The sequence below is a fragment of the Megascapheus bottae genome, chromosome 7 (assembly GCF_031878675.1).
Source record: "Megascapheus bottae isolate mThoBot1 chromosome 7, mThoBot2.hap1, whole genome shotgun sequence".
Classification (NCBI taxonomy): Eukaryota; Metazoa; Chordata; class Mammalia; order Rodentia; family Geomyidae; genus Megascapheus; species Megascapheus bottae.
In genome coordinates this window covers 34,507,839-34,530,002 of record NC_143515.1, presented here as the reverse complement: position 1 = coordinate 34,530,002, position 22,164 = coordinate 34,507,839, and the positions used below count along the sequence as shown (strand labels likewise).

The following is a 22,164-nucleotide window of genomic DNA, read 5'->3' as shown; positions in this document are numbered from 1 at the left end:
ATGGTTTCTGCTTAGTCTTCTATTGACCTGGCTGATTGTCAGTTTCAGGAAAGGGTCCTCTTGGGGTGATGGAAAGTGGGGGTGTAGATGCCTGGTGGAGGGGGCACATCTCAGCATCTCTTCCACAGCTAAGTGGTTCTGGAGAGACACTTCCAAAGGGAGCATTGAAACTTCAACTTGGCCTGAGGAGTAACTACTTTAGACTATATAATGAAGTGCTGGGACCTTAGGAAGGGTTTAATCAATGGGAGCTGTAATTACTGTTAAGATGAAACATCAAGTCTTAGGAACTAGCCATACTCATCAGCTTTGTGCATTTACACAGCTTCCCTTCCATGGATCTCAGTTTCCCCACTGTTACATGGACTTAGAATTCTGCTTTCTAGGGGATTAAGTATGAATATATGCAAATGAATTTTCTGCCTTCTTTCTCTCATCACTCCCTCTGTCAGCCTGGCTATGGAGCCCCAATGAACAGAGCACAGAAAGAAATGCTGTCCTGCTGAGACATGAGTAACCATGGGTCAGATGCAGCCCCCTTCCAGCCCATCCTGCTGCAGTTAGTTCGGAAGTGCATTCTCATCAAGTCTCCTTCACCTTCTATCCCCACCAGTGGGGCTGTAGACGGCCCATTCCTAAGGCCTTTTCGAATCCTGGCAGTGCTAGACTTACTGACTAGGGTGCAACTTTAGCCCTTAGCAGGTGATGGATGCACAAATCCAGCACACAAAGTAAAGCATGGTCGGAATTAGAGGCAAACATGAGTTCAGAGCAGGAGTTAAAATAATCTCAACAAACAGAATCCAGGAAAGTTTTGTGGGCAGAGAGGGAGGGAAGGATGGCTGATGGGAACTCAGTGGGAAGAGAGCTGGCCTTCAAAGGTGACATTGCCCAGGCAAAAGGAGAAGGAAGCTGATGCCAAAGAAGCAGGCCTCGGGGGCTGTGCCCAGTAGGGCCTAGGCCTGGGGCTGTTGAGGAGCAATGCAACCCTGGGTTTGATGCTAGATTGGTGATTGTGAGGAGACAGGTACTCAGAGGCCCGGCAAAGGGAAACTCAACGTTGGCTGTGCAGGTGACTTGGACAAAGGTAACTAAGGCAGCAAGGCAGAGACCATCATGGATACCTTAGGCTGTATTAACTGCTCTAAGAATTTGATGTGTGTTAGCTAACCATGAAACCTGAAATTTATGAGGCAGAAGTAGAATCATTCCCATTTCACAAATGAGGAAACAGGCACAGAGAGGTCCATCAACCTGCCCAGAGTACATACCAGCTAGATAGCAGAACTCCATTATTATAATACTCTACAAGGGGAAACTTGATGATGGATTGGAAGTAGGGACAGAGACTACCCCTGGCTGTGGGTGGGGTAGCTGAGGAGTAATTAAGGCCATGCTCTGTGTAGGTATGCAGAAAGGAAGCAGGCTGGGAGAGGAGGAGTCTCACTTGACAGCAGGGCATCTGTGAGGAAGCTGACCCCATGGTCTGGAGGTTGCAGGGCTGGTGGGGCTAGACACATGAGCATGGCAGTATTTGGAGCTGTAGCTGTGAGGTACATTCTCAGGGCACCCTTGCACCCTAGGGCACCCCTGCAAAGTGACTGGCCATTGCCCCTCTGGCATCGGATCTGGGAAGGTAGAGTGCAGGTTTTTCCCACATACACCAGTGCTTGTGACACATGTGAGGGCTGGAGCTTGGTGGGTGTGTGGTACCTGGAACATCACAGATGGGTGGGATCTGGCCCTGGGGTGCTCTCAGTGCCCTCCTTAGTGCTCTGCTCTGAAGCACTGGGTAAAACCACTCCTGTTAAACTCAGACCCTTGAGTTGCTATCCTAGGAGTAGAAGGTTACCCAGGCCTTTCAGGAGCTTTGGTCCCAGACTGGGAGGAAGCTGGGTTCTCTCTTTTTTTTTTTTTTGCCAGTCCTGGGCTTGAGCTCAGGGCCTGAGCACTGTCCTTGGACTTTCTCAAGGCTAGAGCTCTTCCACTTGAGCCTCAGCACCATTTCTGGCTTTTTTCTATGTATGTGGTACCGAGGAATCGAACCCGGGTCTTTATGCATGCTAGGCAAGCACTTTAACCACTAGGCCAAACTCCCGGCCCAGGCTGGGTTCTCTTGAGGGAACACATGATGCTTCTTCAAGAGAAGAATTCCAGGAATCAGAACGGATGCCTTCAGGTACCACCTGAGGTCCAATCAGCCTGGGTCCCCAGCAAGAAGGAGTCCCTCCCCTCAGCTGTGGCACTGAGTATCTTCACAGTTGATGACACCAAGGCTTCTCACGGCTGCTCACCTGTTCTTCCTGCCAGCCCTGTTACATCTCTAGTACCAGTGTCTTCCCCATAGCCAACAGCTCCACTCAACTCCTCCAGCCCAGCCATCAACTATGATCTCTAGACCCATGGTCCCAGCTGCCTGTGGACCTTTCCATGTGGCTGCCTTGACAGCACATATGGCTTCTTCCCTGGGTTCCATAGAACCCTGGGCAGGTTTTATCACCCTCTCTTGTGTCTCTGCCTGGATCTACCAAAACCAGAGCCCACAATGGACAGAGGGTCAACACTGCCTCCCTCTTCCTCAGACTTGTTGGTTGTGTGCCTCTCCATGTCCTTCCTTCATCCTCCTCCCTCCCTTTACTATCCACACTGACTCTCTAAAATGGGGCCTCCATTTCAGTCCTGGATGGCTTAACTCACATCCTGTAGAGCAGACCTTTCTTCCCTGCTATCTGCCTCACATACCCCATTCCCTTCTTGATGGCTGTACTGGCTGGCTCTCCTCACCCCACCCCACCCCATCCCACACATGGCTCCCCTTGCCTCTGTGCATTTGCTTCTATGTACATACTGGTCCTTTCCACTGTCCTGAACCTCACTAACTCCTGCCAGCTCTGCAGGTGCAGCTTGGGGCTACTTCTTTTCCAGGAAGGACTCTTAACTCTCTGGCTTCTCAGTGGGGATGGTGGATGACCTCTTCTGTTTCTCTCCTGGAGCTAAGCAGGGCTGGTTCTCATCTCTGGACCCCCAGCTCAGCACAGGCCCAGCACAACTGCTGCTAACCAGGACTGAACCAAACACCTGAAACCAGTTCATCTGTCAGGCCAGAGGCTCTCCCCTCCCGGTGCCTGTCTCCAGTAGGGGACGGCGGCTTGGTTGCACAGGGCCAGGCAGCTACTTGGTGAGCAGCCAGGTCATGGCTCTTGGCCTATGCAACCCACCACACCAATTTCAAAGTCAGCTAAGGATATGCAGGGCAGGCTGGGAGCACAGCATCACCCAGTCCCCCTATCTTGGGCTCTCTCGGTGTGTGTATGGGGGCAGGGTGAGGTGGGGGTAGGGCTGAGACATGTCAGCCGCACTCACAGGTCCTGGCTGTATTTTTGGGAAGTCTTGGCTTTAGCTTGTGTCTCCATGAAAATCTCCTTTTGGTGGTCTACATCCTGGTCCCTCCCAGCTTCCCAACCAGGCTGGGGTGCATAAATCACCCCAGTTGGCCCAGCTCTCTATTCTCCTAGGCCCTCTCCATCCCCGCCCATCCCGCCTTCAGGCCCCAGTCGGCCCAGACCCCCCCTCACCCACAGTGGCCTCAACTTCTGCAAGCCCTACAGGCTGCCTGCTGCTGGCCTGGGGCGGCTGTCCGCGGCACCCTCGGGGCAGTAAATATTATATTACTACAGGGTGTGCAGTACGTGACCTGAGACAGGCCCTGGGGCTTAAGTTTCCCCGAGATGGAGCTCATGTACTGCTCCCCCCACCCTAAAAATTCAATTAAAAAAAATAACAGGAAAAATGCAGTGCGCCGAGGGCCTGCCAGAGTGCTGTATCTGGCGGCAGCGGTGCTGCTGCGCTCCGACGGTAATTGGTTCTGCATAGCTCGGGGAAATTGGCAGAAAAATAAATCAGCCGGGAGCCGGGAGTCGAGACGCTGTGGGGAGGGGAGCTGGGGGGTGGTGGTGGGGAGTGGGGGTGCAAGTAGTAAGAGCAGACCTGACCTAGTGGATTTGACTAATGTCCTGTTGGAAGAGTTGAGGGCTCTGTGAGCTTGGGGGCAGGGTGGCCCCCAGCAGCTCAATCAGAGACAGTCAGGAGGGGGTCTTACCTGGGGGAGGGGACAGCAAGACACCGCATCTTGCAGGACCCTTGCTTGTGAATGGCCTCCAGACTTGGAATGGTGAAGGACAGCCATTGGAGGGAAGGGCTTTTAGGTAGTTCCTGTAGGATGGGTGGGAGCTCTCACCTCCAAATGAACTCTTCACTGGGGGCTCAGGGGTGTGTTTTAGGTCTGCGTGGAGCCCCTGCCTCCTTTTCAAGGCCATCCAAAGCAGAGGATTCTGGGAGGGGAGCTGTGGGGCAGAGGGGATGCATGAATCTGTATTGCTGCCTGCTGGCCTCCTCATGGCGAGGTGGCTACGTGGCTCATCAGAGTTCATAAATTTCCTTTTCAGAGAGAGTGTGAACACAACACAGACTGAATTTATTTCAGTGTAGGGCAACTGAGCTCAGGGCCTCTGCCCTAGGATGGCACAGGGAGCAGAAAGATACGGGATAGGGGAAGAGAGGGAGCTGCTGGGCTCTATGAAAGAGCTTGCAGTTAACTGGTGGGGGGAAGGGGGGAGAGAGAAAGAGAGAGAAAGAGAGAGAGAGAGAGAGAGAGAGAGAGAGAGAGAGAGAGAGAGAGAGAGAGAGAGAGAAGAAGAAGAAATGATTGGATTGAAGGTTAAAGATGAGTTTCTAAAGGAAGCCCCAGGCTAGAAGAGCCTTTGGAGTGAGAAGCAAGGATGAGGGCGCTGAGGTCAGGGAAGGCTTCTTGGAGGAGATGGGATGGAGAAGATTAGGCTAGAAAAGACACCCTGCAGGTAGGCTGAAGGTGTGGGGCCCGTGCCCAGGTACACTGTGCTGTGTGTGCACGTGTATGCGTGTGTGCCTGCACCCAGGGTGGGTGGAGGGCCCGCTCATCAGGCACACTGCAATTGTCTTTCATAGCCAGCCCCTGGGTGATGTGCATGAGATACCATCTGCTACTCACCTGGACCAGTACCTGTTCCGGCTACGTACCCGTCACCTGAACCAGATCATGGAGGCTGCCTTGGCCTTGAAGCTCAGCCACAGTGAGCTCCCTGCTATCCTAGAACAGGCTGAGGACTGGCTCCTGAGGCTCCGTGCCCTGGCAGAGGAGGTAATTAACCTGGGGGGTGCCTGCCTTCCTTTGTCTTCCTTTTGCCTGGAGAATCAGAACCAGGAGGCATGTGGATATTGTCTAGACCATGATTCAACCCAGGGCCTATTGATGGATGACCTTGGATAGGTGATTCAAACTGAGCTTTAATACCCTCATTTGCAGGAGGAAGAAAGAGGATAGTGAGAGTTATGGGGCCTAGCACAAAACCTAGTATACAGAAGGTGCTCAATAAATGCACCTAGCCCATCAGAGAATCTTATATCCAGTGTTGGGACCAGAATGCAGGGTACTTAGCTCCAGGTCCCATGTGGGGAACTGCTTTACCTGGGGTATCACTCATACACAGTAGAGGCCAGGCTACAAGTCTGCCTCTTCCAAATCTGTTTTCTAATCTCCTGGATGCCTTTGGGCCCACAGAGGCTGCATTTGCTTTTACTTTGAGTTTTGTTCTAGTCTAGTGGAAAACTACTCCAGTGTGTCTTTGGGGTACATTTTCCCTGGGTGGGAAAGCTCATCCCATTTCCCAGCAGGCAGGCAGGCTAGAGGTTGGTTTACAATGAGGAGAAAGGTCTATTGACAGATGCAGCTTCTGCCCACTCTCACCAGAGCCACCTAGGACCCCAGGAAACAGGTGCAGGCAGTAAGAAAGGCTGTCCCCAGGAGGATATAGAGAGGCGTGGCTGGGAAGTAGACTCTGGAACAGCAGGCTGCAGATAGTAGTAGGAAGAGTACTCAAGAAGGGGCGATGGGCCATGTACACTCTTTGTATACACACCAACCCCTCACAGTTACAGGAAACATCTTCAGATTTGTCTCTGGCTACCTCTATAATTTTGCCCTAGACCCGGCTACTAATATGGCTGGTAGGAGATAAGGCTAGACAGGACAATGACTGTTAATGGGACTGAACAAGTACTATTCAATCGTGCATGCATCAGAATGTCCAGTGTTCTTAATCCCCAGGCCTGGGGTCTCAGGAGCTGCTGCTGCTTTAGGGTCCTCAGTTTTGTAAAGCCTTGGTACAATGATTGAGAGTCAGGAAAAATGAAGTTGGTTGTTAACCTCTCTAAGCCTAAACTTTCTTTCATGTCAAGTGGGTACTGCCATGCATCAATGAGCAATCTGGAAGTGTGGGTCCAACAACAGAATTAGATGGAGAATATGTCCCCAGCAGCCTTTCTCCAGTGCGTGCAGTAGAGGCAGCTGCCTGCCACTCGCTGCTACAGCCCTGAGGACTTAGAAGCCTTGCAGTTCTGTTTCGGGCTTGTCTATACTTTCAGAGCCCAGAGTCCTGGACTCTAAGGCTCTGCTTTTTCCAGGAGGAAGACTGAGCGGCCTTTTGGGAAGGCCTCTAGAAAAACTTTAGGGGCTGGCATCTTAAGTGGAAGGGTTGACCCCGGTAACATTTTGTGAATAGAGGGGACTTAGGGACCAGACCATTGTGCTCCAGGTGCAAGGTCTTTTCCCAAAATCCCATGGTTGCTCAGTATATTTTGCCAGGTGTGTGTGTGCAGAGAGAGAGGGGGGGTGGGGAGAGAGAGGCAGAGAATGGTCATGTCTCCTTCTTTGGGGGTTCAGAACTGCTTCTAGATAGACACCCACTCAAGGGAGGGAGACTCAGAAGGTGAGATTTGTAGCCTCTGAGTCAGAGTCAGCTCCTGGTGCCACTATGAAGTGTGGGCCTGGACATGTCACTGTTGCCACCCTGAATGCCCCTCTCTCCAGCCCCAGAACAGCCTGCCAGACATCGTCATCTGGATGCTGCAGGGAGACAAACGTGTGGCCTACCAGCGGGTACCCGCCCACGAAATCATCTTCTCCCGGCGTGGTGCCAATTATTGTGGCAGAAATTGTGGGAAGCTGCAAACAGTCTTTCTAAAAGTGAGTTGTGATAATATTTTCTCAATGCAAGGCCTATCTTCTATTTCTTCCAATTCTGGACCTGTTGTAGAATCCTTGGACTCTGGTCTTAGAAGGGAGGGATCTTTGGCTAGAGTAACTTTTCTTTATCTTCCGTCACCCTCTGTGCATATAGTCTTTAGTCTCCATGCACACAGTTTCCAAGATTAGTAGGTTGGAATTGGAATCATGGTGCTAAAAATAAATGAGGAGGGGTGTGTAGCCTCACGTTATCTGTGGGAGTGAGGGTTGGGAGGTACTAGAGGCTTGTTCATCAGGGTAGGTCCCTGAGGACCTGCCCTCAGCCAATAACAGTCCTGACACAGATTAGCCATCTACACCTGCCCCAGTGCACTGACCCCCTCTCCCAGCTGGAGCCATGATTGAGGTTCCTGTTGGGAAGATGGGATCTGGGGTCAGGACTGCTTGTGAGTGTGACTTGGACCTATCCTCAGGGGGCTGAGAGCCAGTGTTTCTGTCCCTGACCCCACCCAGTGTCCACCTGTTCTCCTCACTCTTTTCCTCTCACACCTCCCCTACTACCTCTTTGATTTCCCCACTGGGGTTGACCAGACTTGGGATGAGGCTACGCGGAAGTGAGAGGTGCTTGCGGGAGGGAGCCCTCTTTCTCCTCTCTGGCTTAGTGTGGGGACATGAGGCCAGGGCTACTTTGGCCAGGGCTGTGGCGGGTGGTCAGCACATAGTGTGAAGATGACGCATCCATAATGTGAAGATTCTTAGCTGATGGGTGGGTGCCTTCCTGAAGGCTGCCATTCATCCCGCCTGTTCCATCTCCCCAAAGCCTCTTTGCTCCATCTCCTCCTTCTTCACATCTCCCCTCCCATCTCATCTCTTCCAGGGGGTCATTTCTGACCAAACTTAGTTTCTAGCCATCTGAGTAGATCCTTGTGTTGACTGCTGGTTGACCCATTCCTACATTAGCCAGTCATTTCGTTGCCCGCCCTGGGATGGGTGGAGAGGAGAGCAATACAGCCTGTGTGGACAGGTTTCCAGGGCTGGCTGGAGCTCTCTGTGACCTTGGTTAGGTTGCCTAACCTTTTTGAACTGCCTGCTCTTTTCTTACCCATAAAATGGAGGTGAAGATGCTACTTTGTAGACTTTGAAACTGACTTAGATAACACAGGTAATGGTTTTGAACTAAGCGCTCAAAATATATTACTTCCCAACTTCTCTCATGGTTCTTTTGGGGAGCTCCTTGCCCTCCAAGTGCTATCACTGGATAACTCAAGGTCAGGAATGAACTGAGGATATATTTGCATGCAGGATATATTTGATGCATTCCTCCAATCTGTGTATGTTGGCCAGCAGACTTCTTTCTCTAGCTTATCATCTTTCCTGCTCTCTGGGGTACTTCCCATATGGGACTCTAACCTTGAATTCTGACCACAGGTCTTCCTTCAAAGTGTAACCTCTTCCTATAATGACAGAAAGGGAAGTTAAAGAGAGGCACCTCCAATGGGCTGGCCAGGGAGGGGGAGCAGAGTGAGGCAGGGTGCCCTGCACTGCAACTATTGCTCTCTGGCTCTCACCTCTTGACCTTGCAGCCTCAGGGAAATACAAACTGAAATATTTCTCTGATTCCAAACAAAAAAAAAGATATAGAATTGTTTCTCGAAGTCTTCCCCACTGAGTTTATGAGCCCCGCCAGTAGCTCCTGAGCAAGCTCTACAAAAATGTTGGCAGCAAGTAGAGACCAAGAAAACATTGGTGTTTCTTAACTTAAACCAAAGTTGGAAAAAATGAGCACCAGCAGAAAGAGAGAGAAGCCCCAAACTAGACATTTCTTTATTTGCTGTTGCTATTTTGAGTTAGGCAGGCTGGCCCTGTCTGGGGGAGGGCAGGGAGAGATCTGGGATGGATGAGGAAAGTGGGGGGCTGTCAGGAATTCCTGCCATGTCTGGGGCTGGTGGCTCGGAGGGGGAGAAAGGCAGCTAACCACTCCAGGGAGAGGGCAGTTGAAGTGAACTACCACGGGGGCACATTCAAGGAGGGTCATGTGGGATCGGGGGGTTCCTGAAGGCTTCATAGAGAAGGAACCCAAAGAAGACGTGGGAGATAGCTGGCACCTCCTCCGGAATCTTTCCTGCCTGGGATCTCCCTCCAGGAGCCCACTCCTTCCTTGTCAGCTCTGGACCTCTTACTATGACCCCCCCCCCACTTCCCTTCTCTGAACCCACTCACACTCATTTCTCCTCACTCTCAGTGCCTTGTCCCCAAGCACTCTCCACTGAGCTCCTGCACACTAGGCCTGGGTAATTTAGGTCTTACTGCCTCTGGGGGCCAGTGTGTTATTCTAAGAGTGAGAAACTTCTTTTCTTTAGGCCACATCTGATCTTTGTTTTCAGTCAAATGGGTGAATTTAATTGTAGAGAATTATTATTATTTTTTTTTAAATGCTGGGTTGTTGTGGTTATTTCATTTTGGCAGTGCTTCTGAACATTTCAGGATGAAAAGCAGTTGAAGCAACAGTGACTAGTGGTTATCAGGCTGATAAGCGCTTGGAAACATAGGGGTATTAGATGATCTACTAATGTCTAGACAAAATATAATATGTTGAGAATGAAATGAAATGGTTTGCTTCTCTTTCTCTTCTAGATCTGTATCATGGTTTCTCCTTTAGAGACAAATTCTAGAATAGTGTTGTCCAATATGAAAACCATATATAACAATTTACATCTAAGTTAATCAAATAACACTATCAGAGTTCAGTTCACACTGCCACGTTTGACATGCTCAGTGGCCACAGAGGGCTTGAGTCCACCATATTGGACAGAACAGATAAATAACTATTTCCAGTGTAGCCCAGTGTGCCACTGAACAGGTTCTAGAAGAGGCTGGAAATGTAACGATAGGGGAGGGAAGTGGAGGGATGCTGGCCTATATACAGCCCTGCCTGCGGAGGGCTCATGGATGGGCTTCTGGGGTGGTAGGCCCAGATCTTGGATAGTCTGATCCTGAAAAAGCACTTGAGTTTCTTTGCTTCTCGGACACAGTATCCAATGGAGGCCGTGCCTGGAACCCGGATGCCAGTGCAGATTCGGGTTAAGCTCTGGTTTGGGCTCTCTGTGGATGAGAAGGAGTTCAATCAGTTTGCCGAGGGGAAGCTGTCTGTTTTTGCTGAAACCGTGAGTGCCTGCCAACCCCACTTTTGCCTCTGCCCCCCCCCCTACTCCACTCCTCCCAGAGCTTCTGCAGGCCCCTCACTTCTCCTTCTTCATCCTGTAGTATGAGAACCAGACCAAGCTGGCTTTGGTTGGGAACTGGGGCACAACGGGCCTCACATACCCCAAATTTTCTGATGTCACTGGCAAGATCAAGCTACCCAAGGACAGCTTCCGCCCCTCAGCTGGATGGGCCTGGGCAGGAGATTGGTTCGTGTGTCCAGAGAAGACGTGAGTTATGGGCAAGGCTGCCATCAGTGACCACTTTCTCTGCCCTGGTCTTTTCTCTGAAACCCTCTGCTCTGTCAATCATTCCACCTATGCCTGCACTGGCCATGGAAACTGCTACTTGGACATAACAGGGACTGGGGCTCAACAGGCAGCATTCTTTCTGGAAGAGCCTTAACACTCAGAACGTCCTTCATTATTAAGCATCCCTTGAATTATTTTCCAAAGATGTGGCCTTATCTTCCATGATACCATGATTAAGACCGTTGTACCCGGAACAGGTGATCCTATATATCCTGGCTCTGGGGTAGTCCTTTTTCTTATACTGGCTTCCCTTTCCACCTTCGCCAGCTGTATCTTTTTCTCCTCTCCCTAGTTATATTCAGCAACCTAAAAAGTATATACAATGTAACATATACAGACAAGTACGCAAAGCTTTAGTGCATAGCTAGATAACATTTTTCATTTCTCTAAGTATCTATTGAAATTCAACTATCTTCCCAGCTTTGAAGCTTTTGGTTGGTCTCTTTTTCTTTATCTCTAGTAATATTGTCTTTTACCTCTGACTATCTTTAGGTATCTCTGTGTCTCCCTTTTGCTCTTTACCACGTCCCTCCAGGTCTTGCAATGAGTCACATGCAGATCAGGTCTGCACACTGCTGTGGATTAGTGGATGGGTACAGGTCTCCTTAACGTGGCTCTGACTGGTCCTCTCCCACAGCCTGCTTCATGATGCTGATGCAGGTCATCTGAGCTTCGTGGAGGAGGTGTTTGAGAACCAGACCCGGCTCCCTGGAGGCCAGTGGATCTACATGAGTGACAACTACACTGATGTCGTAAGGGGAATGACAAAGCCTGGGGTGGGGGTTGGGATAGGATCAGCTTTTCCAGGAACCTTGGATCTTTGGTTCCAAGAGGGCTCAAGGAAGGCTGGGAGATTTTCTGCCCTGAACCTACCTACTGAGCCTCGTGCTCTAGTTTCCAGAAGGATGGTGATTCTTAGTCACACAGGCTCCACCTTTTGTCTGGAGCTTCTTTTCTGTGACTCTGAAAAGGTCTCTTGGTATCTTCTTATACTTACCTATTCTATTGTTTTTCTCAAGAATGGGGAGAAGGTGCTTCCCAAGGATGACATTGAGTGCCCAGTGGGCTGGAAGTGGGAAGATGAAGAATGGTCCACAGACCTCAATCGGGCTGTTGATGAGCAAGGTAGGATGCGGCCCTGGCCAGCTCCTTGGCCGGGGCTTCTGGCCTTCATTAATTTGGATGACTTCCTCAATGTGCCCCTGCTTCAAGCTATCAATTAGGAATTCATCACTAGCTTCTGGAAACTGTGTGCATGCCCCCGAGGCTGTGATCATGTTGGCCTAAGAAAGTTGGTTCAGAAGACATGGGGAGTTGTTGGGCAACCAGTGACACTTGCCTCTTCTCCAGGCTGGGAGTACAGCATCACCATTCCCCCGGACCGGAAGCCAAGGCACTGGGTCCCTGCTGAGAAGATGTACTATACTCACCGACGGAGGCGCTGGGTCCGCTTGCGCAGGAGAGACCTCAGCCAGATGGAAGCCCTGAAGAAAGTGAGTGGCTAGTGGTGGAAGGGAGGGAGGCCCCATGGGTACAGATGCAGACCTGTGTGATACAAATACATGCAGGTATAATATGGTCATTTGTCATATCCAACACATACACAGATCACACTTTGCATACTCACATATCATCCTCCCATAGGTCATACTTAGTTTACACAGATTTCCACATAGCACATATACACATACAGATACCACAAACTGTTGTACAGTACATGAAGAAGCCTTGTTTGTACAGCCCCAGAAGGTACAGCAATATGACTGGAAGTGCCTTAGATCTGGCTTCCTAGGGGGAGAATCTGTAGCATGATTTTGGCTTCATGATACTGTCTGTGCTCTAAGGAGGGTGAGAGGCAAGGACGTAGCCTGTGGGGGCAAGCATCCTTCTTACCTGGAGGAAAGGGGGAGGGGCTTACACTTTCTTGGCTGGCTGTCATTGGTCAAGGGCTGCTAGATGTGCTGGGGCACATCTACCCAGTGAGGTTGGTCCTTTAGCAGTGGACAGCTCCCTGGACCAGGAGGCCCTGGACCAGGCAGACAGTTTCTCCTCAGAAGGGCACTCATTTGCTGGAGATGGAGCCTAGCCAAGCACCAGGGCCTTACCTTCTCCCTTACTATCAGCATCTTCCACGGAGAGGACACAACTGGCTTCCAGGATGTTGTTACTATATTAGTGGCCCAGACTGAGTGGTCCCAAACTATTCTTTCCTAGGCACTGGAACCAGAGGCTTCCAGTGTCCCTGTCGGCTTGGGAAAAGGTCTCCTCCAAGAGCATATTAGATCCCTCCACGGCTAGCCTAAGTGTCCCTTCCTGGGACACTTCTCGAGTGTGAGAAGCAAGATCTTTGTTTTGCCTCTGAACCGCAGACCTACTTCCATTTTTACAAGCTGGGATGTGAAGACGAAAACGGAAATGACAAGAAACCCTTGGATTCATGCAATCCACCCCTAATTCAAATAAACAGGCAGCCCCAGTGCCCAATTTCCTTCGCAACTGCAGTCCACCTTCCCATCCTGCCTTCTCAGCAGTTGGATTTTTCCCTCAGCCTACAGAGCCTCTTCTCCCCTCTTGATTTTTCTATGTAGGGGTCTTAGGTGACTCTAAGCTCTCTCCTCCGGATGGTTCTTCCAAGTTTACCCACCAGGAGGCTGCCGATGTTGGAGCTGGTAGGGAGTTGTGAAGGATAGGAAGGCACACCTGGGATGGGTCCAGAACCTGCCAGTCAGCCTCTGAGTCTGCCCTTTCTCCTGTGCAGCACAGGCAGGCAGAGGCAGCGGGCGAGGGCTGGGAGTACGCCTCTCTCTTTGGCTGGAAGTTTCACCTGGAGTACCGCAAGACCGACGCCTTTCGCCGTCGCCGTTGGCGCCGTCGCATGGAACCCCTGGAGAAGACAGGGCCTGCTGCTGTATTTGCCCTCGAGGGGGCCCTGGTATGTGTGGCTGTGCCTGTTGGATTGTATGGGGTGTGGCTTCCTTTCCCAAGGCTGTTCTGGGCTGATGTGGGGCAGGCACAGAACCCCTCCGGTTAGGGCCTTTGGACAGATGTTGGCTAGTTGTCCTGGCTTTGGGCCCTGTGGGGTGGTAAGTGGGAAAAGTGAGCAGCAGTCTGGGTGTCCTTGTAAAAGAAAACATCTTTCTTCTTGGCACTGGAAGACCCACTGCTTCTTGGAGTGGTCAAGATAGAAGCAGAGAGGGAAGGAGATGGCTTTGGCATCTAAGTGTCTGACCCAACACTGGGGCCAAGGCAACCAGTGCCTCTTACAGAGGCTGCCTGACATGGAGTTGGGAGAGGAGGCCTCAGTCTCACCCATTGCTATAGCCACAAAAGTCTGGTGCCCCTGGAAGGTCCTTGGTTGGCCATGCATCCTCATGAGATGGGCTGTCTCATGGGCTTCGTCCAGGGATTTGGGGGAGAAGTATATCTTAGAAATTTGAGTTCCTGGATGGCTGTCCTGACCTTGTGTATACTTTCTATGGTGGGTGGTCTTGGGATCTGATCCAGGTTATTCAGGATTTGGGCGATGGACTTCACAAAAGAGGTGGTTAGGCATATAGTCAGCTTTTTGCTTTGCTGGCCTAGGAACTTCTGGAGGTGGAAACGAGAGTCCCGAATGAGTTGTTCCCTCTGAAATCTGGCCAGAATGGCGTATTTTCTGTGGACACTCTAGTCCTAGCCACTGTATGCCTTTGTGTGTGTGTGTGTGTGTGTGTGTGTGTGTGTGTGTGTGTGTGTGTGTGTGTGATGGGGCTTGAACTCTGGGCCTGAGTGCTATCCTTGAGCTCTTCACTCAGGGCTACTGCTCTACCCTGGAACCAAACCCCACTTCCCATTTTCTAGAGGTTAATTGGAGATAAGAGTCTCAGGTCCTTTAGTGCCTGGGCTGGCTTTGAACCTTGATCCTCAGATCTCAGCCTCCTGAGTAGCTAGGATTATAGGCATGAGCCACTGTGCCTGGCTCCCCTGTATTTCTTGAGGGAACTTGAAGCTGTTCACAAAAATCTAGAAATATATGTGCATATGTATATTTAGTCCAAAACAAAGATGTACCCATCCATGGGAGTGGATTCTGAAGTCTTAATAGAGCAGACCAAAGGTCTGATGGATGAAAAAGAAGAAGACATTGAAAGAGGGATTGGGCAGGACAGAGAGTTCTGTTAGTCTCAGACTATGATAGAAGCTAGGCTCTGTGGTGGCAGTGTAAAAGAGGCAATCTCTGGTGGCTGTCAGAGAAGTGGTGGATAGGCCTCTCTAGGCCAGGGGAACCATGTGGGGAGAAGCAGAGTCCTGGATCTCTGTGTGGCTAACTGGTCTTCATCTAGGCAGAAACAACTGGATGCAACTGTAGATTGGATAGAAGAAAGGCTGATGCCCAGTGACTGCCTTTGTTTTCAGTCAGAAAGGATTTTTCTTGGGCTTAGGGATGGTTGAGTGGCTCCATTGAGGAAGGCCATGACTGAGTACCCAGGATATGTTTCTGTCAGACAGAAATGACATTCAAATGGGCTGATGATAAAAAGGGGGCTTCTGGAAAGTTGGCCTGGAGGGAGGCCAGGTGTTAGAGTGGCAGGATATTGAGTGTCTCTGGACTCACTTCTCTGTCTTGGACTCATTTCTCATTGACTCTCTCATAACAGCCAGGAAAGATGGTGCTAGAATCATCTTCATAGTCCATTAACCCCACTAGATAAAAGTATGCAACCCATGTTGCAGAGTACCACTTTCTCAACAGTCCCAATGTAAGTCTTACACAAGGGACTGCTTCTGACTGGTCAAGTACCTGGTCAGGGTACTTGTGCTAGGGAAGCCTAGAGGGTCCTAATTGGCCATCCTGGCCTATGTACCAGCTCTGTGATCCACAGAAATGGAAAAGAAACTTGAAACCATGCCAGGTAAAGAGCGCCAGATGACATGTCCTGGACTCTATTCAGTGAGAGGTTGATAGTCCTTGTGGGTTGTTGTGCAGAATTCTCTGGTTGAAAGTGAGAAGCTTTAGGACCAAGTAGCCATGGAAGAGAGTTGAGAGGGAGAATGTCCTGTCTTCAGATCATCAAGAGTTTTGGGATGGAAATCCAAGGGTGAGGTGACTGCTTGGGTGAGAGCTGTGGGGCCAAGGTTGAGGGAGGTCCAAGTCAATAGAGGGATCACTGCCAGTGCCAGGTTGTAGGGCAGGCCTGGGGCTGTAATCAGTTCATTGTTGGCCCTAGCAAGTCTGACACCCAATGTAGTTTTGTGTGAGGAAGGCAGATCTGGCAGGCAGCCAGGGCAGGGAGGAAGGCAAGAGAAGAGCAAGGACAGAGGGTCCTGGGAACATGTGGACAGCCACTGAGCCTGGCTAGAAGGTGGTTCGCAATGTGGCTTCTGGAAGCGTTCCCACTGGGATTCATTCCCACCAAGACTGACTGGGTGGCGGTGCTGCTCTGGCTGGAGGAAGAAGGTGAGCAAGACTGAGGAACCCACTGCCAAGCTTCCACGCTGTGGTGACTGGGAGAATGGAGAAACATTTCCCAGAAGAGAGAAAGCAACTAATTTATTCTTTATGGGGCAGAAAGTGTCATGAGGGAGGACTAAAATCAAGTGAAGGTGATGGATGAGAATTCAAATGTGCCTGGCCGGGATATATAGCAGAGAGCCGTTCAGGATAGTCCTCAGAGTCCTGAGAATCCAAGGGTGACAGCCAGTGCTTTGAGATGGTGGATCTCATTGATCTGGAATCTGAGACCACAGTTTCAGAAAATCCTTAGGTGTCTGGCATTTGGACAGAGCCACAAGCCCGTTTGAGAGTAACCGTCTAGGCCATTCTGTTTAGGTCCCCATCAGTTCTAATGCAGACACAGTCACAAATTCCACATGCTGCGCTCCCTTCTGTGGTCAGCTTCACAAGCTTCCTGCTAGACAAAGGTCAGCCTTGGGTCCCTGTGCTCCTGTTCTAGACATACTGATGCCTCAGTCAAGGATTGGGGCTCAAATCTACTGCATCGTGGGTTGCAGGGCTGTGTTTTCTGGTGCCAGGAGCTTGCTGTGGAACATGTACCATCCTTGATGTGTGCTGATGCACCTGGTAGGGTATGATGGGATGACAGGTCTTCTGAGTGTGCAGAATATAAGCTCAGGATTCTATGCCTGTGCTTTCCAGGGCCCTCTCACCTTTCATGCTGTTTCCTTACCCATCTTAGTATCATTGTAAGGATTAACAGTGACACTTGTAAAGAATGGCTTCTTGGACTTAATGAGCCCAGGAGCCAGTTGGGATCTTGTTAACACCTAGACTCTGATTCAGTGTCAGGGTGGGGCTCTATAGTCTGGCTGTCTAACAAGCTTCTAGGTAATGCTGGGGCTGCTGGCCTGAGGGCCATGTTCCGATAATGAGGATATGAAGGACACGGTGTATCTGGTAGACCACGGAGGGACTCACATCAGCCCAGCTGTTGGATGCTTTTCTGAGAGAGGCTGGGTTGAAGGTACCTGAATAGTCAGGGACCTGATAGGGAGGTGAGGCAAGAAATGATCTTCTCATGGTCCAAGCTGATGGTGGAAGCCAATGAGGATTTTAGGATGAGTGAGTGCAAATAAACCTGCAGAAGACTGTATCTTTGGAGTGCTGGACAGCGAGTCCTTCTGGAATGGCTTGTGAGGGAGGGGAGTGAAGCCCAGTGGGTGGTGTCCAGGTAGCCTTCCTGGTGATGATGATTTTGAATGTCTAGGCCGGAGGACTAGACCTGGGTGCTTTTTGTCTCCTGCCGTCCCCTCCCTGGCCCATTCATCTATGGCAGTCTGGGCCTTGCCGCTAGATCCCTCTGGAAGACGTCTCTTTGGAAGGCAGGCCCTGTCTGCTCATTAGCACAGGCAGCCTTTCCCTGAAGCCTTCTGTTGGGGCCAAGCCTGGCTCCCTTCATGGAGCGGGAAGCCCTGGCTCCGTCTGCTAATCGTCTGCTGTCTCCATCCCGAGCATTATTTTATTTTCGTATTATTCTTTTTCCAGCTAATATCCTGGCATTCCCAAAGACACCGGGTTTCATAATCTTCCTGGCGTTCCCAGGGAGCTTGGGAAGCGGAGCACAAAGCCGCTATTATAGCGTGTTCCATCTAGCTTCCCTCTCTTCGCCCCACACCCCTAGCTGCCGCCGCAGCCACCACCGCCGCCCCCACCCAGTCACCCCCTCCTGACGCCACTGGCCTCTCTGGGAACTCAGTGACGGCTGCTGGGATGAGCTCACGGAATCCGTGCTGTTGCCCTTGCCCTAGGCCTACCCTCCAGGCGCGAGGATTTTTCCAAGCCCTGCCTCTGTGCTTGGCCCTGACTGTCCTCCTGTTGGGAAGGGTTTCCTGAACTGCCTGAGCCTGGCAGGGAGAGAGGAGACAGGTCGGCACCGTGTGCATATGGCCTTGGAGAATTTTTGACAGGGAGAAACTACTTGCACGTTCTATAGAGGCAGGGCACAGGAGTCTTTTGAAATCGGATGGAAACTTTGTGTGTGTGTGTGTGTGTGTGTGTGTGTGTGCACATGGGTGTGTATGCGATCTATGTGTGTGCATGTGTATAGTGCTTGTGTGTGTGTTTGTGATAGATAAATTCTGGCATAAAGTTTTTAGTTTTATTGATCTCTCCAAGAGATCCAGATAAAGAGGATAAGAATTGCTAGAATCTATTTACCCATGTGCCAACAACTAGGCCATAGGATTCTTAATGCATTGCATATGAATATGCATATGCATTTTACTTTGTACCCAGAAAGCTGGTTGCTATTCTATTATTAAACTTCATTTTATAGCTGGGGAGAATAAGACTCTAGGTCTGCATTGTGCAATACAGTAGCTATTAGCTACACGTGGCTTTTTCAATTTTCATATAAAGTAATCAAAATAAAATGCAATTCCCAGTAGGATGAGCTACATCTCAAATACTCAGTAGTCACAGCAGGAACCAGGTACCTGTGGCTTGTGCCTGTAATCCTAGCTATTTAGGAGGCAGAGATCCAAGGACTGTAATTTCATACCAGCATGGGTAGAAAAGTCTGTGAGACTCTTATCTCTATTTAACCACCAAGAAGCTGGAAGTTGGGCTGTGACCCATGTGGTAGAGCACCAGCATTGAGGAAAAAGCTAATGGAAATCACCCAGGCCCCAAGTTCATGCTCTAGTACTAGCACACACATATACACATGTACACACACACACACACACACATACACACACATGACACGATCACACATGGCTGGTGCTGGCTGCCATGTAGGACAATACAACTATAGGACAGTTATGCCATTGAAAAAGTTCTCTTGGACAATACTCTAGGCAGACAGCCAAAGAGAACTCTGTCCCTAACTCAGGACAGCTCCCACCCAGGAAGCCTGCAGAGACCTCATTTCCAACCTGGAGTAGAGAAGACCTGCAGACACAAGCATCTCAGGCTGGGGCCAAGGGCAGGTTAGAGCAGTTGGGAGTTAGAAGTGCTGGGAAAGGGGTCAGGAAGAGGGGGGAGTACCAGAGCAGAGTAACTTGAGATTTGAACTGGCTGAAAAGGAGGTAAGATGTGGGTTGGCAGGAGAGGGTCCATTTCGGGACCTGGATGAAGCCATGCTGCATTCCCAGCCCCAGGTTCTGTTCATAGATTTAGTATACTGAGCAAGGGCAGACCTGGGAGCTGTGGGGTCTATACCTTGTTAGTAACCAAGGCCCATGGCTGGAGCTGGGGCTGAGTGATTATGGGAATCCCTGTTTTTAATTTGTGCCAGTATTTGGGCATGAACTCAGAGTCTAGGCCTGGGTTTGGGTGCTGTCCCTTAGCTTTTTAAATTTAAGGCTGATGTTCTACCACTTGAACCACAACCCCACTTGTGGCCTTTTTGGTGGTTAATTGGAGATATGAAGCTCATGGACTTTCCTGCCCAGGATAGCTTCGAATTGTGATCCTCAGGTTTCAGTTTCCTGAGTAGCTTAGGGTTAATATATGAGCCACTGGTGCCTGGCTCTCTTGGGTTTTTAAATAGATGAACTGTGTATCTGTTCCATCTCTGGCCTCATGATGGTGTGTGTGTGTGTGTGTGTGTGTGTGTGTGTGTGTGTGTGTGTGTGTGTATGTGATGAGTCTATCCCTCTAGTCAAGTAGAGGCCTCCCTGTCTCTCCTGCTTCCTCACTGAGAAGGATAATATGGGAAAAATCTCCTAAATGTGCAGACCCTGAGTCTGTCTGGCTCCCATCTGGATGCCAATAAGTGTGGAGGCTCTGACTATGTATGTGTCTGTCTGTGTACCACACAGACATCTTGCTGGGTAGATGTGTTAGTGGCCCTAGGATGCCATCATACACAAGAGTCTGTGCCAGTATTGCTAGAACCATTATATAATTTATTATCTAGTCTGGGGCTGAGACTATAGGCATAAGCAGGGCTATTCTAGGCACATGGGACATATGGTTGTTGTAATTACCATGGCAGCTGGCGCAGGATAAAACCCATTCCAGTGTTCTCTGCAACCTGCACATGTGGAGCTGTGCAAACCCTAGAGGGACACATGCATACACTTGGGCCAGCCCACACGTGGCACTGGGGACTCTCCAGGTTTCCTGAGGCCACTCCCAGCTCCCCAGGGCCCAGCCGGTAGTTTTGTGAGGAATCTAGCAACTGCTTCCAGGCCCTGGCTCCAGCTGTAAATTAAGTGGGGTTGCACCCTTGCCTGCTATTTCACTTAAGGTTGCAATCAGCCCTGTTTCTGCCTTTTATTCCTCTTTTAAAGGGTTCTCCTCTGGCTGAGTCTGCTGGCCTTTGTGGGGTTTTCCTTCTTATCCTAACAAGCCGGGGTGGTGAAATGGGTCCAGGTCTCCGCACAGCCCAACTTGGCACTTAACCTTCTGCAGTTCTAGAGCTCCACTTAGGTACTGTGACCTCTGATGGGGAAGAGGAAGACCCTTGAGGGGAGGCAGGGAGACCCCTTAGTTCTGTCAGCTAATTTGCTATCTATCCCCAGGATAGACATTTACAGATCGGAATCCAATTTTCTCACTTATCATCCACAGATGATAATGGCACAGCAAAAACAATCACCTATAATTATAGAGCAGGGGCTGGAAAACTATGGTCCATGGTCTAAAGCTGGCCCTCTGCCTGCTTTTGTGAATGTCTTCCTCTTCTTCTTACTAAAAAAATTTTTTTGGGGGGCACACAGCCAATGCTTAGTTATTTTGTATGCTTTGGGCTGCTTTTATGCCACAGTAGCAGTCAAGTAGTTTTGACAGTGACAGTATAACCCACAACAGTGTATTAACAGGCTGTATTAACAGCCTGATCAGTGCTGTGAGTAGGGCAGGACTGAGGGTAACAGTGCCTTCTGCTCTGTTTATGCATTATCTCATTAAACCAATCCCAGGAGGTTCTAGGTTCTGTTAGAAATCCTACCTCACAGCAAACCGAGGCATGGAGAAGACAAAGAATAATTGTTCTAGTTGTGCTTCCTCTCACAAGTATCATGAAAAATCTTCCAGGCAATGGCAGGATGAACAGGGTTTACAGGACCCATCCCACATCACCACACTATCTGGCCATCCAGGCAAGGACTACTGGTGAGGAGCCAGGGATGTTAGTAAAATGCTTTGAAGGTTCCTTTGCTTGTGCTGGTCAGTGCTCAGCAACCAATTCTCCAGAATAACAGAACAGCAATGCCACGTAATTTGTAGCATGTGTTGATTGCCATGGTGTAACTACTTCTGCTATGGCCGATATCAAGCTACACCATGGATAGAGTCTTTGACATGCCCACTGTTAAGACTCTGTGGTATATCAGCACAGGGATATGTCCCACGTAGCTGAGGAGAATAACATCATTAGGGTGGGTTTAGGTTTGAAATACAATTTCTTGGGTTCTAAATTTATACAAGCTATTTTCTACTAATGGTTGTGTGTAACAACTAGCCTGTGAAGTTCCTGAGAATTGAATCCATTCTTGGGAGCTGTGGGAGCCCCTTTTGGTCCTGTTTGCATGGGCAAAGAGTTGGGGGGCAGTGCCCTTTTCCACAGCCCCGTGATGTATGTTCTCATGCCCACCCTATGTAGGAAGCAATCCTTTGGTAAATGGAAGGATTACTGCCCTCTACCCACCCGTGCTGGGCCATGTCCATTGGCTTGACTTGGCTGGGACAAGGAAGATTTTTGGAGTCCACTGGTGGTCCTGTGACAAGTTTCTGAGGTCCTGTTAGTTCCTGCCCACAATGTGGTATGGCTACTGAGGTGTTGTCCTCGTCTGCTGGGTCTATGTGGGATAGATCTCCACCGTCTGTTAGCAGATCCTGATCTAGACCTCCAGGCCCTGTTCAGGGCAGGCACCCTTGCTCCAGGGAGAAGCAACACATGTGGCAGACCACGTGTGGGGTGGAAGGAATCTCAAGCATGCTGCTGGGCTCCCTTGGCTCTGTCAGTTTAAATGGAAGAGGGGTCCCTTTCATAGTTTCTATGTTTCCCAAGAATCTGCCAACCTCCTCCCAGCTGAGGTTTTCAGAGGTCACTCCTGGGAAGACTTAGGTGGGTTTGGCCTTGGCCTGGGGCCTGTTGCAAGCCTACTGGCATCCAGAAGGCTGAGACCTCCTTGCTCCTACCTCAG

At 50.2% G+C, this 22,164-nt stretch overlaps 1 protein-coding gene across 16 annotated transcripts in view; it reads left to right on the top strand.

The window, feature by feature from the left end:
* Dysf (dysferlin) overlaps positions 1–22,164 on the top strand; it is a 195,436-nt gene that overhangs the window by 82,360 nt on the left and 90,912 nt on the right. For all 16 annotated transcript variants that reach the window (XM_090336723.1, XM_090336718.1, XM_090336720.1 and 13 more), the window contains 8 exons: positions 4,984–5,176; positions 6,905–7,060; positions 10,093–10,224; positions 10,325–10,491; positions 11,210–11,324; positions 11,592–11,697; positions 11,923–12,065; positions 13,331–13,504. In XM_090336723.1, the coding sequence (XP_090192849.1) occupies positions 4,984–5,176; positions 6,905–7,060; positions 10,093–10,224; positions 10,325–10,491; positions 11,210–11,324; positions 11,592–11,697; positions 11,923–12,065; positions 13,331–13,504 (1,186 nt within the window). The remainder of the gene's footprint in view (positions 1–4,983; positions 5,177–6,904; positions 7,061–10,092; positions 10,225–10,324; positions 10,492–11,209; positions 11,325–11,591; positions 11,698–11,922; positions 12,066–13,330; positions 13,505–22,164) is intronic.